General features: G+C 33.7%; 1 protein-coding gene across 2 annotated transcripts in view; it reads left to right on the top strand.

Annotated features, from left to right (window-relative positions):
* CDH12 (cadherin 12) overlaps nt 1–17,014 on the top strand; it is a 269,372-nt gene that overhangs the window by 181,631 nt on the left and 70,727 nt on the right. For both annotated transcript variants that reach the window (XM_061187673.1, XM_061187672.1), the window contains one exon: nt 8,466–8,633. In XM_061187673.1, the coding sequence (XP_061043656.1) occupies nt 8,466–8,633 (168 nt within the window). The remainder of the gene's footprint in view (nt 1–8,465; nt 8,634–17,014) is intronic.

Genomic DNA, 17,014 nt, shown 5'->3' with positions numbered 1-17,014 from the left:
AACTAGTTCTTCATGCACAGAAACCATTAAGAAGACTTTTTGTCAAATTTATCACCTTGTGGTAGATAAGAATAAATCAAAACTCAAGGATAATTGCCATTTCTCAGAAATAGCCCCCATTTGTTCCAGCCATATAGTTTCCTTTTATGATTCCTTTTGCTGTTATTAAATAAAATGCATGAAAAACTAATATTATCTAAAATTTTCCACATTTGAGTGTAGAAACCAGTTTAAAATAATTTCTAAAGGAAGAGTCTCATCAAAACTTCTGGTGCCTAAGTATTTATGAAGAGATAAATATAACTATTTAGTATTCATTTGGAATGAGAACATTTTTTTAAAGGTTTTCATTGACATTGCTGTTTGACAAACATTCCTAGCATCTCTATCCAAGGTATAAATATGGCAGGTTTATTTATAAATAATATAAATTGATGCATTCTATGAAATAAGCCCCGAATTGACTTTAAAATTGGCTAATTTGGCAATTATTTGGCTTACCTAAGAGAATGTTTACTGTAACTTAAATTTTGCATGCATTCATGTATATGCTTCAAATGATTATTAAATATTAAAAAAAAAACAGAAATGTAGATACGTTTATAAAACATTAAATAACATTGATCCTTATTATACTTAATGTTTATAAAACACTAAAATATTTGTCATATTGACATATTATATTATATATATTTTACACTTAATATTTATGATACATTAGAAAAACACTTATAATCTATAAAATGTTAAACAAGAGGCATTGTAATATTTTATTTGATGCATGAAATTGAGATGCTAAATATTTCCAGAGCATTGATAATAGAATTATTTCATTTAGGAAAACAAACATTATTATAAACGATTGATCTCATGACTTAATTTACATTTAAAATTCTTTTAAAGTATTTGAATTTTTCCCTAAATGATTTTAAAATCTAGTCTGAGTTGGATAACTAGATATTGGTATTTGGTGTATCATGTGGTGATGATATGTTGATTTTTCTAAATAATCTGAGCTCTACCTGAGAAGCATTATATTGATAATACTATTTTATCTCAACATTTTAAAAAATCTATAAACTTTAAATTGTTCTGTCATGGTAAAATATATATAACAGAAATTTTGCTATTTTAACCATTTTAAGTGTACTATTCAGGGACATTATGTACGTTCACACTGTGTAACCATCACTACCATCCATCTCCAGTACTTTTTCATCAATGCCTTTTTGTTCATGTGCACTGTCAAAAGTGCATATTTATAAGTCTTTATGTTATGTATTTACATGTGCATTTTTAGGATTCATATGAAAACAATTGAATGAGAATGGGATTGCATGCATGAGTTACTTTCTTTTTTTCTTTTATCCACTATCCTGATATTTCACGCTCTATGATTCTGTCCTAGCTTCTGTCTGGGAAATCTGATGAAGTGCTGAGAGAACTGACACTTTCTCAAGATTTTTAGTTCAATTATCACCTTTTGATTAGAGATTATTATCTTCAAGCTTACTTCCCAAATAAAACCTCTTCCACCCTGACTGATATTTATTCTTTTCAGTCTTTAAAAAAAAAAATGTGTTAATGTTTTAAAGCCCCATAGTAAAATTAAAGCATGGGTCAGCCTTTATATTTTGAGCTAATTCTTTATATAAACTACTATGTACATATTTACAATGTTTTATGGCCTGAGCATGCCTTTGACTTTAATTCAGAGAAAAGTCTTACAGGATTTAGACACTTCAGTCAGTGCTGGTGAGATAAAGACAGAAGCTCTTTTTTTCTTCAAGAGTGAAATAGGAAACAGACAATTATTAAGATTAAACAACACGTGCTGTTACCACTTTTGTAATATTTTACATATATGCAGTAAAATTACATGACTAAAAATGTACTGCAGACAATGGTTTCCTTGTATTCTGCCTTGTCACACTTCACGAGAACTCTGTGTGAACTCCACTTGCCTTATTTTAGAAACCATGGAATGCACACATCTGCAGATAGAACTAAGACTATTTGGTCTTGAAAAGAAAATACTCCAGGGGGATGTGAAACATGCCTTTTGGAAGTTGTAGAGCTGTCATGTAGAAGAGGAGCTAGCTGTATTCTCTGCTGCTCCAGAGGGCTATCAATGGCATGAATTACAGGAAGAAAGAATTTTGATTTCATTAAGAAAAAAAGATGTTAATGATTGTCCATAAATAAGAGGGGCAGGCACCTCATGAGATTGTGAGCTTCATATTACTGGAAGAGTTAAAGCAGGTAATGAGTGATAAGTCAGTGGTGCTGGATTTGGGTATGGATTTCCTGGATTTGGGTAAATTGATGCACATTTACTTATAAGCAATGACCTGGCAGGTCCTGTGCTACCAGGATACTGAGATGCATCAAGCCGATCCTCAAATAGATCCCCACCTACTTGGGGGAGGACATCAGGTCCTCAGAAGATTACATTTGGGTTTTCTAAGATACCGCTCTATGATACATGGTGTGACTACTAGGCACTAGATATAGACTCATGAGAGTGGGGAAACTCCTGAGAAAAGAACTTTTGGGGAAGTGACTTCTAGATCTTAAAGAATAGTTAAGGCATGTTATAGGTGCAAAGTCGGACCATACTATCTTTAAATTTTCTTCCTACCCAAGATAACCTGATAACTCTTCTTGTTCTCAAAATACATTATTGGAAACAGTTTTTAAAAAATTATACACCTTATCTGTGTAGTTATGAACACTGTATTTTTAATAAAGCTTAAGAATGTACTAGCTTTTAAAAAAATCTATTACAAAAGCAATAGGAAACTAATTCAGTATAGAATTTCAGTTAGAATGACCAATACAATCCTATGAAGATGACTTTGATGACAGATATGAAGGAAGTAGAGCAGCTGTTTATGGTTACGTCTTGGAAAGAACATTTCCAGCAGAGGGAAGAGAGGGTACAAAGCTCTAGTGAACAAAGGAGGGAGTTGTGGAAGATAAGATCAGAGAGTTAAGATCAGGGAGTGGGAAGATGGAGATTATGAGAGGTCTTTAATCTGAGCGACCTGGACAATCTCTGAGGATTTCTGATTGGTGGGGCTCTGTGACTGCCTCATGCTCAGACCTAACCACTGTGACTGCTCTTTTGAGAACAGACTAGTGGTCTAGGTCTCCTCTGGACTCTAATCCTCAGTGAATGGAGAATGCAGCCATTCATCCATTGTTCATTCTACCTTTCTGTATCTATCTCTACCTATGTATATCTATCTATCTATCCATCCATCCATCCACCTAATCTATATGAATAGTCTCAAATTAATAATTAGCATTTTTCCAGCTTTATTGAGATATAATTGGCATATAGCACTGTGTAAGTAAGTGGTATACAACGTGTTGATTTGATACACTTATATATTGCAAGATGATCACCACCATAGTGTTAGCCACACCTCCACGAGGTCACATTATTACCATTTCCTTTCCATGATAAGAACTTTTAAAAACTACTCTCTTAGCAACTTTCCAGTGTATAATATTAACTGTAATCACCATGATATACATTCTATCCTTATAACCTATCCACCTTATAACTGTAAGTTGTGCCTTTTGACCAGAATCTCCCCATTTCCCCCACCCCACAGCCCCTGGTATCCACCAACCTACTCTCTGTTTCTATAAGTTCAGCGGTTTTAGAGTCTACATATAAATGATATCATAGACTTTTTGTCTTTCTCTGTCTGACTTATTTCATTTAACATAATGTCCTCAAGTTTCATCTATGTTGTTGCAATTGGCAGGATTTTTTTTTCATTCTCATGTCTGAATTATTGAATTATATTCCATTATATCACACCTTCTTTATCCAATCATCTGTTGATGGACACTTCTGTTGTGTTCATATCTTGGCTACTGTGAATAATGCTGCAATGAACATGGAGCACAGGTATCTCTTCAAGATCTTGTTTTCACTTTCTCTTCCACTCAGAAGTGGAATTGCTGGATCATATGGTAGCTCTATTTTTTCCTTTTTTTTAAGGAACCTCCATACTATTTTCCATAGTGGCTATACCAATTTACAGCCCTACCAACAGTGCACAAGGGTTCTCTTTGCTCCGCATCCTTGCCAGTACTTTTTATCTCTTGCTCTTGACTTATTGATAACAGCCACACTAAAAATCATAAGGTGATATGTATCTCATTGTAATTTTGATGTATGTACATTTCCCTGATGATTATTGATGTCAAGCACCTTTTCATGTAACTATTGGCCATTTGTATGACTTCTCTGGAAAAATTTCTATTCGGTTTCTCTGCCCATTTTTAAGATTTTTTTTGTTTGTTATTGAGTTGCATGAGTTCTTTTATGTTATGGATGTTAACTCCTTATCAGATATCTGATTTGCAAATAGTTTATCCCATTCCATAGGTTGCCTTTTCATTTTTGTCTATTATTCCTTTTGCTGTGCAGAAGCTTTTTAGTTTGATGTAGTCTTCCTTGTTGATTTTCAAGATGCCTTCCCAGAGAGTTTATTTATCTTTGAAAACCACCATCTCACTTCTCTCCCACTCTGTGGTCTTATTTTATAGCATCCCTCCCAACAGTGGTATGCTGCAGCCACATCGACCTCCAAGTTCTATTCTTGTATGCTTTGAAGAAGTAGTTCTCTCATCCTTTTCATCCCTGGGATACTCCTCCCTGGGTTCTTTCTAAGTCGGCCTCTTCCACTTCTCTGGGATTGCAGTCTTTCCTCAGAGAGTACATTTCTGATACTACCTTCAAGAGGACTTTCTTTCATTTTCCTCATAACACCAATCACCATCTGAAATTAGCTTAATCATTTAAGAGCTTCTTTATGACCTCCTCACCACTTTACAGGAACACATACCCATTAAATGTACATTCCATGAAGGAACCTTATACAGAGACCCTATCAATTATTTTCCCAGAGGAAAACAGATGATACCCAGTTGGGCAATTTGAGATTAGTTTAATTAAAGGACTCTTTATTAAAGTGCAAGCAGATTGTAGGGAAACCATAAGGGATAAGGCCGAATCTGGAGAAGAAATAAGAAGTGGATGCAGTTACCACACTGGGGTTGAAGGAATGAGGGTGTTCTAGAGACACAGGCAGAGACCATGGCAGGAGAGAGTGTGGAATGGAATGTGGGAGATCCATGGAAAGAAAAACCCAACCTCATTCTCCTTCTACCACCTAATCTCCTGTCAATTGGCCCAGGGCAACCAGAAACCAGAGAGCAGAGAGAAGTCCAGAAAAGTATATATAGTGGAATTGGAGGGGCAGATGGAAGCGTCTTCACCATTGTACCCTTAAACCTAAGAACAGTGCCTGAATGAAACATATATTTTAGTACAAGTGTTGACTGAATCTACTGTCCCATGTTTCAATCCTGCAGTTCAGCACTCAATTCAAGAAAAAACTCAGATAAAACCAAATCCTCGATTATCACATGTAATATTTCATGATTTTTCATCTCAAAAAGTTTTCATCAGCATATCTAACCCATTTTTACAAAATGAGCTGAGATCCACCAAAACTAAGGGACTTGCCTATAACACCAAGGTGATTGCAAAGGGAGAATATATCCCCTGGCAGATTAGTATCCTTTGGTACTATAAGGTTTTATAACCTTAATTTAAGGTTATAACTCTCTCAACCATATATTTCCATTCATATTGGCAGAAATAAAATCTATTTTTCTCATTCTTAATTTTGCTCTAATTATCTTGCATATGTTGGAAAGTTCATCAGGTACAAGACCATACCAGTATTCAATGTAAACTTGCTTATCTACTCTTTTTTTTTCCCAAAAAATAGGATTTATTTCATAATTATTTCAAATTAATCAAAGTTTGTGGTATCACTACTGTGGAGTATCTGTGAAGTATTTATACTGTTTTATAAAATGCATGTTTTTTCTTTTTAATCTTAAACTATTATCATACTCAGTTGTTGCTGTATCTTTATATACAAATACTGAAAAATAGAGATGGATACTTGAACCTAAATCTAAGATCTGAAATGACAGAATGTAGCATTTCCTTCGGCTGGTTACATTTTGCTATGGAAGCACTTTAGTCCAGTCCTTTTCAGGTTTCCTCCTTGCTCAAGACCAGGCAATCCATTTTCATTTGTTTGGTTTTAAATGTTAGGAAGTTTAGAAACAACCAGTGGCCATAAGAAGAGTAACTTTTTGAATAGGAGATTCCCCGCCCCACCCCCCAGGTTTTTTCAATAGACCACAGTATTTAAGGATTCTCTACTCACAATGAATTTTGTTGTCTGCCTGATTCCCCAGATTCAACTCTAAAAAAATTCTAGAAATGCCGTATTTTATTTCTCTGGGACAGTGGCTCCTAATGAAAATGGTGGTGGGAAGGGGAAGCACATCATGGTCATCAGAGGAGATTTCCTTTGAAACTACATACACAACCCTTTCCTCTCTAAATTCTGACATACAGTCTCCCAAAGGCAGCATTAAACTAAAAGGATGGCTGGAAGCGGCGGCTAGATCACCTATCAGACACAAAATGGAGGAGGAGTGCAGGGCAGTTAGGGGTATTGATGACAATTATATCAAATCATCAGAAAAAAACTCTAGTCTTAAATAAGTCTGATAATGCTTATTTGCATTGATTTTTCATAAAATCAATGTTTTACATATGTATACATATATCATAAAATTTATGTATCAAACTTATATTTGTAAATTATATTGAAAATTTTCATACCAAAAATTAAGTGAGTGGAGTATGAAATGTACATATATACTTAATGGAAATGAACTGAGTAAAGAAAAATCTGGTCAACAACAGGAAAATGTAGTATGAGTATGAATTAAACCCAGGCATTTATCTAGAAAATGTAAATATTATAAGGCAGGCAGAAGTCATGTAGCTTAAGGCATGTAGGACCAGGCCACTGAGATACAGAGATGAAGAATGTTAGTTAAGACACTTGGAAATGAAACATCAGAAATCCAAGCTGAAGAAAGGACAAACAGATTGAAGTAAAAGGGTGTCAGTAGCAGCGCATGAATAAAACAGCAGGAGAAAAAATGGAACTTGCCTTTTTTGCAACAATTTCCTGCCAAGGGCCAAAAGAAATTTCAGATTGTAGTTAAGTCTGAATTAGCAAAAGAGCAACATTAGGTAAGTACAGATAAAATAAGGATGTATATTCAGTTTGTGCTTAGGATTCTATATTTTGTGTTGACAATTGATATTAAATTTGTTATTCATATATGCCTTATTATTTAAGAAATAATATCAAAGATACATGGGTTTAAGACAAATTTTCTGCAATCTCTCCCTAAAATCATTAGGTATAGATTGGAATTTGTTATCAAATTTATTCACAATTTACCTGCAATAAATCCAGAAGGTTTTAGTTGTTACACTATGAATAAATATAAATATAAATACAGACATAAATATAAATATAAATTAGTTCTACACTCAAACACAAGAACAGAAAATGAGTAGGCTATGTAAATATGCATATATATCATGATTCATGATCATAAATTATTTATAGGGACTTCCCTGACGGTCCAGTGGTTAAGACTTTGCCTTCCAATGCAGGGGGTGCGGGTTAAATCCCTGGTTGGGGAGCTAAGATAGCACATGCCTTGTGGCCAAAACACCAAAACATAAAACAGAAGCAATATTGTAACAAATTCAATAAAGACTTTAAAAATGGCCCACATCAAAAATAAATGAATAAATAAATAAATAAATAATTTATAGATTCCTTCCTTCATTTAGCCAGTCATTCCACTAGTCAGATGGTCAACACATTCTTATTCAGTTTTTTCTAAATGACAAGCACTCCATTAGAGGTTGTAGTATAGTAACTTGGTGACAAGAGAGACAAAATCCCTGCAATGGCAAAGCTTAATAAGATCTAAGTAAGAAAATCTGTGGCTAATATAAGTAAGAGGAATCCTGAAAGACAAAATAAAATACACAAAGGAGATATTCAAGTGTTCAAAGAAGCAAAGTAATATATATGTATCCCAAGAAATAGATAAGAATGAAGAAGAAGATGTCATTCTTTAGAAATCTCACCTCCAGTGTAACCACTTAATTTTTTTACTATATATCTAAAATATATATTGTCTAACAATTTAATTCTTTTTTAAAGGTAGGATCATTCTGTATAAATTATGTCTAACTTGGTTGACTCAGTGAATGATGACCATCTTTTAGAGCCAATACATTGTTCCTTAACCATATTCCACAATGCTGCACAGCATTTCACTATATGGCTATTACCACAATATATTTAATTATATCCTAACCATTGGATGTTTTGGGTGTTTCACTTTTTAATACACAGAATTTTTGTTAGCATGTTTTTTTGCTAATGAATCTAGATAGAATCATTTTCTTGTTGTGGACTATTTTATTTTGGAAAACTCACCATTTGTGATATTTATCTTTTATTTTTTCCCCCCTTAAGGTGTTATTAGAACAGCTTTGCCAAACATGGACAGGGAAGTCAAAGAACAATACCAAGTCCTCATCCAAGCCAAGGATATGGGCGGACAACTGGGAGGGTTAGCTGGAACGACAATAGTCAACATCACCCTAACAGATGTCAATGACAATCCACCTCGATTCCCAAAAAGTATGTTCTTTCCCGTTAAGTCGAAATCAGTGCAGCTTTTTAAAAAATGTCTTACATTTCATTGAATTTTACAGGAATTGTAATAACTTTCCAGACACTTTTTGTCTTTAGGAAGTAGAAGCTAAAAATTAAATGTCCTCAGAATTACATTTTTCCATTAGAATCATGCATAGTGTGATTTTAATAGAAAAAAATATAAATGAGTCAATAATTGTACAAATCATGTTATCAATTCTTATAAAAGTAAAATATTCACAATAGGTTGGGATCTTGTCTAATTTCTTACTAGTTGAAAAAGTAATATAAATATGAAAAGTACAATGTAATTTAAGATTTATGACATATATGCCACTGTACTATTTGTTATATCATATAATTAGCATAAAATTTTCTGCCTTCACTTTATCAATTATATGTGTTGAATCATTTCTGTATACTTCCCTGGAGATATCAGATGACATTGCAGTGATGCTAATTCTCTACTTTAGTTGTATTTTATTTTAGTTTTGCAGTAGGTGAAAATTGCTACACTTTCTATGATAATAGAATAATTCACACCTATATCTTCTCTGTAACTCTATATTTCTTATTGAAAATGAATACGTCTCACTTGTGTTACATCCAGTTTTCTTTTGCAGTATTACATTTAACACCAATAAGTACCTGTTCGATTTCTGGCACATTTTCAAGGATTATAGTTCAGTGTTCCTAGGACTTAGAATACAGAAACTGTTTCTTAGATTGCTTACATAAGTAATTTGATGAATTCACTAGACACTCATTTGCACGAACAGTTTTAGAAAACAAAACAAAGCAAATCATTTTCCTCTTCTAAATCCAGGAGAGTCTGAGTTTATCTACTAAAGTATATAACAATGAGAATATTTAACTAAATGGATATTTTATTCCTTTAGCTGTGTGGTTTTACATAATTTACTACTTTGTCATTTTTTTCTTAAAATTATCAACCTATATTTTCTTATGGAAATACCCTTACTTAGTGATCAGAAAGTCAGTGTACTGAACAAATGTTATAAAAGTGGCAATTAGAAATCATCATACTTTAGCAACTGGGATGTATATGACAAATGGCTAGTAAATAATAGGTTATGACTAATAACACAGAGTCCTAGAGCAACACTTTCCTTGCTTTCTATTCAGGGAAACTGAAAAAATATAAATAAATATTTCAAAGGAGAAAGAAATAATGCATTTGATTCTCTAGAATGTGGCATTAATAAAGAACATGTTCCCGCCTCAAAAATGCTGATTTTTAACAATTTTACTGCTTATTTGTGGCAATCTGTAATAGTTAATTGAGGAGACCAGTTTGAAAGATTGTTCTACTTTTACATAAAAGGTGACATTGTACATTTGAATTCTGTTTTGGATTTGTGCATAAAAAATATGTTCAGTTTAGAGTATAAGAAATAGCAGAGATCTTCCTAGGTAGTGTCAGTATTCTTATTCACAAGGATGATAGTGAGGTTTTTCAGATGAAGAGTATAAAACTCAACCAGTAGAAGGAAACAACTTCTGGGTATGGATGAAGGTAATTTGCAAAAGTTTGAACAGCCATCCAGACAAATAGGCTGGAGTGCAACAAGGAAATGAAAATATCTTAAAGGGAGAGAAACTACAGTATGGTTAGGGAACCAAGATGGCATGCTCAGGTCCCAGGGAGACAGGAAGATCAATTCCAGATCTTATCTAGTGAAAAGAATCTGTACAAAGCAGCAGGCTTGTTTGGAATTTATTCGAAGTTGAATCTGTAGATCTAAGAGTAACTAGATGAGACCCACTAGGAAAGATTATGGGGTTAAGGGCATTTGAACTTTTAGAGCATTTTCATGCTGTGTCAGGAACTTTATCATTTTCATATTTCCTTTCCTCAGAAACACTCTGAGATCTTTATTTTCCACATTTTACTGTTAAGAAAACTGAGACTTAGATTAACCTGCCCAAGATCAACAAAACTGGCAAAGGCTTTTTTTTTTATTCTAAAGTTCAAATTTCTTCTAGTTTAACATATGAAAATGAAAAGATATTCTTTTCTTTTACCTGCCACTCTGAAACCATATTTTTAGACACGTCTGCAAAAGAGTCACATGACATATGCTGAATTGTCATCATAAACAGAAATGAGAGGGTAGAAGGAATATACCAAATAGATCACTGTGATCTAATTATTTTCTTCTTGTGTTACATGCATATTCGAGCTATAGCCTGAAAGTATAATAGGTGAGAGATATTTTTGAATCATGAGAAAGAAGAGGGTTTTCACATTTTCATGAATAAAAAATTAATCCCCTTGAAATCTTACATGCCTTTGTGTCAAGCCCTTTTTACTGTACTGTCATTTTGAATTATATCCTTCAGAGGAAAAAGACAGAATACATTTATAAACAGAAAAGCCACCTCTTTAGAAGCCAGTGCTCTTTCTGCAGGAATATTTCTCACATGGATCAATTAAACTGAAAATATGACATGAAATGACAAACTGAAATAATAACTTTTGAATGTAAAAGTCAAGAAAACATATATTTCATACATAATATAACTTAACAAGAGAATTTCCCACAGCTAACTATATTTGTTCATGTTTTTTAAGCAATTATGCTGAAAAAAAAAATCTTCCTTCAGATGAACTTCATGGAGCTACATTTTTTTCATTGCTTAAAAATGCACAAGATAATTTCTCAAAATTTACTAATCATAATTCGTTTTGGCTTTGTGTGTGTACATATGCATGTGTGACATTGTTAAGCACCCATTTCCATCCATTTCCTTCTATAAATATGTTAGAAATGAAAATAAAATTAAATGTCATGGCCATTTGTAGGATGCAAGTGTAAATAGTTTGCTGTTTTACTGTTGCAAAATAGATGGTCCCTGAGGCATCAGAATTTCCTGCCAATTTCATTTGATGATGGTGACAATGATATTTACTAATAAGTTACCATGTGTCATGCATTATGCAAAATGATTTGCATATATATTCCCATTTAGCTTTACAATGACTGTATAGTATTTTCTTAATTTTAGAAATAAAAGAACAAGAGTATATTATTAATAAAAGTTAAGTAACTTGTCCAAGATCACACAGCTCCTAGGTAGGAGAACCCAAGACCTAATCTTATGAAGGGACTTCAGAACTTTTTATCACTTCCCCTCTTAAAAGGCAATTTGCCTTTAATGCCTGTGTTTTGCCCCAAAAGTCCTACAGAGAGAACTGTTCACAAACAAAGGAGGGAATACTGTTTCAGAAATAGAAATAATACCAGGCATGTTAAAAGAGCTCTACCTGCAGTCATATAAAAACAAAATATTTTCTTTGTAAAATCTTTTACATATAGTCATATAGCTTCCATCTACGATAATCGAGGACATCCGTAGAGGATTTCCATCTGTCAAAATAAGCTACAGCAAAATGCTGATGGTTTCCATTACTTGAATTTTAAATGACAAAACCATCTAACAAGCTGATCTAATTTATACATTATGAGATCAAATCAATTAAGTGATGTGGTTAATTCACATTAGGCAAAATACTTCTCTCACTTGTCTCTTCTGTGTAATAGTTTTGTAATGAATAAGAAAACAACTTAGGTGAGATAAAGCCCTTCATAGTTTACATAAAAAGGGATAATTTGTAGGAAACGAAAAGAAGTGTTTTCTTCTTTTTCCTTTCTTTTTCAATATAATAAGCATTTAAGAGAACTGTTTGTGTGGTAAATGGATTCGAATGCATAAAATAAGACATTAATATTTATTTTAAGACAATTTCTTAGTCATAAATAAAACAGTATTTTAAAGTAAGTCTGTTTTTTGGGAATTCCCTGGCGCTCCAGTGGTTAGGACTTCGAGCTTTCACTGCTGTGGCCCAGGTTCAATCCCTGGTTGGGGAACTAAAAGATCCAGCAAACCAACTGCAGAGCAAGGCCTACATAAATAAATTAATAAATAAATAAACAAAATAAAGTAAGTCTGTTTTCATCAAATGCCTACCAAACATGTTTATATTGACTGTTTCTAGTTATAGGACAATTGATTCAGTTATAAGTCAATAAAATATTATTTGTACAATAGTTATTTTCTAAAACATATAATTGTATCCAATATTATACCTAGAACCATGAACCCAATTATACCCAGATGGGGCCACAAAGTCTATTTCTCTTTGTTTACCATTTACCATCTTTATACCTGGAAAACTATAAGCTTTGATACTGAAATTTACTTGGTAAAACCATGTAATAAGTCATTCTGAATACAGAATTAAAGAGTAATTGAATTTTGACAGCTACTCAGATCCAGCCTTAGAAAATGTACCATCACGTTCTGCCAGGTGTCCAAAGTTTGATTGTCATGGGGATGACTGTGATTGACTACTAAAGATACAAGTTCATGTGTTAAGTTTATTTTTAGATATAATATTTGTACATATTTATATTTTAATATTTATTTATATATATAATTTGAGAATTCAAAACTTTATATAGATTTATATATTTATTTAAATAATATCATAGGAGAAAATTTTTCCTGGATTTTGAGTGCCCAAGATATGCCTGAATATGTAAATGTGTGTATGCTGAGAATCACTTCGGTTCTTTTCACAATCTCTTTCTGTGACTGTTAGGGAGTGAATTATGTACAAATCTCTCCTCCCAACTTATCTGGAGACTCTGGCCAAAGGCCTGCTTCCTACCTGCAGATCAAGTACAAATAACTGTTAACACCCTCAGCGTGTTTCTAAATGATGCCTCTGAGGCAAAGGTGGAACTTCTGTTCTTATCACTGCCTCCAATATGCTATTTTAGGTGAAAGAATGAGAAAGAGAAGATGGTGGCAATTACTCTGAAAGAATACCAAAAGAGGCATGACTAAAATAATGGGTCTTATGTGAGCTCCACTTCTATTTAAATGAGAATGACTACTTCAGCTTCACTCAAATATTTGAGGTTGGAAGGGTGGCGTGGACCAACTGGTCTGCAAAGTTAACTGTATAGATCAAATGTAAGTTAAGGCTTTCCTTAATTGGAACTGGGTGTCGGTTTTAAATAGTAATAAAAAATTAATATATGAGGGTGTTAATGATATAAATTCATATTTGTTTATGTTTCTCAAACTTAGTACTGGTGCCAATTTAGCATCAACTTTAATACACAGTTTAATTCCCATAATTAAATTGTATTTAAGTAATTTCAAACACATAACACTTTTCTAGCATTCTCTGACAATTTTACTTAGTCTGTGGCTTTTAGGTCAGTACCTCCCAAAGATATGAATATGACAAAAAATTAGATAAGTTGATCTTTGATATTTATGTATGTATGATATATGACAATTAGATATGCTCCTCATTTGGGAGGAAATGTTTAAAAAGCATTAAAAATCATAAATTTTCGGGGTTAAAAAATTATACAAAGCGTTTATATTCAGGTATCTTCCAGTTCTCACATAGAATGTGGGCATGAGTCATATTTGATGACTCTTAATTCTATTCTTGAAAAATAAGCCAAGACACATTATAAAACTAGCTTTTTACTAAGTGGAATAAACACTTCAAGTTTAATTCCCAAATGGGCCTTTGTCTACTTCAATAAAAATAAATAAGAAATAACTATTTCCGGAAGATAAGGCATGCAAATGATAATCTGGGACTTATTCACCAGTGGCTCTCCCAGTGGTTCTCAAATTGTATTTGCCTTAGGAATTCCTTGGGATCCTATGTCCCAGTGATGGAAGTTCTGCTTCAATTGATGTAGCTTAGATCCAGAAATCTGAATTGTAGATAAGTGTTCCAGTAGATTGTGGTATAGATCGTCTGTAGGGCACAATTTGAAAATCTGTGATGAAGGAGCAAGTGTTGATTCTCTGAGAAGGCTTTTTCATTATTCATTAACTAGAGGTAATGAGTTAATTACTTTGTACCTCATGAGAATTTTTTGATTCATGCAAAATTCCACCTATTTGGGTGGAGACTGAGTATTAAAATGTAGTCATTTTAAACTAAGTATTTTGAAAGTTAATTTTTTTTTTAACACATTAAGCACTCATATACAGTTGTACATCTTTAGAAGTTTTCCAAAGAGTTTACGGATGTCAGATACTGATGCTTTAAGGCTGAACTCAAACTGGATCAAAGTGAATACAATTTGAAGGCAAGCTCAGTGAAAAACTTTGCACTCCCAGTTCTCCAATGAGAAGGGATTAGTGAGTTTCACTAGACTCTATGCGGGCAGATGTAAGCAAATGAAAAATAACAGAAACAGAATGTTTAAATAATTTTTCATTGCTATAATTATCATTATTCACATCATACTGTGCTTTGCTAATGAGTGTATAAGTCCTTTTAAAATAGTGCTGACACTTTTGGATGACTTATTTCGTTCTATTTCCCATGTGGTAAAGTATAAAAGATTGTAGCCTGGTTGCCCCATTGCCCCATTAGCAGGCTCTCAGAATAATTATGCTTATAAGCTGGATGGCTAGCGACCTTCTTGAGGTGGCAATTATAATCATAATACTATTTTAAACAATTTTACCCAGAGTAAAGGATATATGCTATGATTGTTAATATCATTTCCCCAGTTTTCTTAAAATGCTTAAGTTTGTTTTATTATTATTTCAGTCTTTGAAAATCACATTATAGTCAATTAAAAATTCCTGCCACACAAATGAGACCTAATGAAACTTAAAAGCTTTTGCACAGCAAAGGAAACCATAAACAAGACGAAAAGACGACCCTCAGAATGGGAGAAAATATTTGCAAATGAAGCAACTGACAAAGGATTAATCTCCAAAATATACAAGCAGCTCATGCAGCTCAATATCAAAAAAACAAACAACCCAATCCAAAAATTGGCAGAAGACCTAAATAGACATTTCTCCAAAGAAGATATACAGATTACCAACAAACACATGAAAGAATTCTCAACATCATTAATCATTAGAGAAATGCAAATCAAAACTACAATGAGATATCATCTCACACCAGTCAGAATGGTCATCGTCAAAAAACCTACAAACGGGCTTCCCTGGTGGCGCAGTGGTTGAGAATCTGCCTGCCAATGCAGGGGACACGGGTTCGAGCCCTGGTCCGGGAAGATCCCACATGCCGCGGAGCAACTAGGCCCGTGCGCCACAACTACTGAGCCTGCGCGTCTGGAGCCTGTGCTCCGCAACAAGAGAGGCCACGATAGTGAGAGGCCCACGCACTGCGATGAAGAGTGGCCCCCGCTTGCCACAACTAGAGAAAGCCCTCGCACAGAAACGAAGACCCAACACAGCCAAAAATAAATATATTAAAAAAAAAAATCTACAACTGATAAATGCTGGAGAGGGTATGGAGAAAAGGGAACACTCTTGCACTGTTGGTGGGAATGTAAATTGATACAGCCAGTATGGAAAACAGTATGGAGGTTCCTTAAAAAACTAAAAATAGAACTACAATACGACCCAGCAATCCCACTACGGGGCATATACCCTGAGAAAACCATAATTCAAAAAGAGTCATGTACCATAATGTCATTGCAGCTCTATTTACAATAGCCAAGACATGGAAGCAACCTAAGTGTCCATCAACAGATGAATGGATAAAGAAGATGTGGCACATATATACAATGGAATATTACTCAGCCATAAAAGGAAACGAAATTGAGTTATTTGTAGTGAGGTGGATGAACCTAGAGTCTGTCATACAGAGTGAAGTAAGTCAGGAAGAGAAAAACAAATACTGTATGCTAACACATATATATGGAATCTAAGAAAAAAAAAAATCATGAAGAACCTAGGGGCAAGACAGGAATAAAGACACAGACCTACTAGAGAGTGGACTTGAGGATATGGGGAGGGGGAAGGGTAAGCTGGGAAAAAGTGAGTGGCATGGACATATATACTCTACCAAATGTAAAATAGATAGCTAGTGGGAAGCAGCCGCATAGCACAGGGAGATCAGTTCGGTGCTTTGTGACCACCTAGAGGGGTGGGATAGGGAGGGTGAGAGGGAGGGAGACGCAAGATGGAAGAGATATGGGGATATATGTATATGTATAACTGATTCACTTTGTTATAAAGCAGAAACTAACACACCACTGTAAAGCAATTATACTCCAATAAAGATGTTAAAAAAAAATTCCTGCCACTTTTATACAATCAAATATATGTATTTATTCATACTTGTTCTTGATTCTTAAGAGATATGAATTGAGTAATACTATCTTTACTTTTCTTAGTCAACAGTGCACTCTATAAGACAAATATCTATATGTATAAATATATTACAACCACAATAAAATTCCATAATAGGAATATGATCAGAATAACTATTGGCATAAATAAGATACAGTTATTAGATCTAGCTGGGATTATTAGGA

Source organism: Eubalaena glacialis, chromosome 4, assembly GCF_028564815.1.
Source record: "Eubalaena glacialis isolate mEubGla1 chromosome 4, mEubGla1.1.hap2.+ XY, whole genome shotgun sequence".
Taxonomy (NCBI): domain Eukaryota; kingdom Metazoa; phylum Chordata; class Mammalia; order Artiodactyla; family Balaenidae; genus Eubalaena; species Eubalaena glacialis.
Note: the sequence above shows the minus strand (reverse complement) of the source record. Positions and strands in the feature narration are given on the sequence as shown.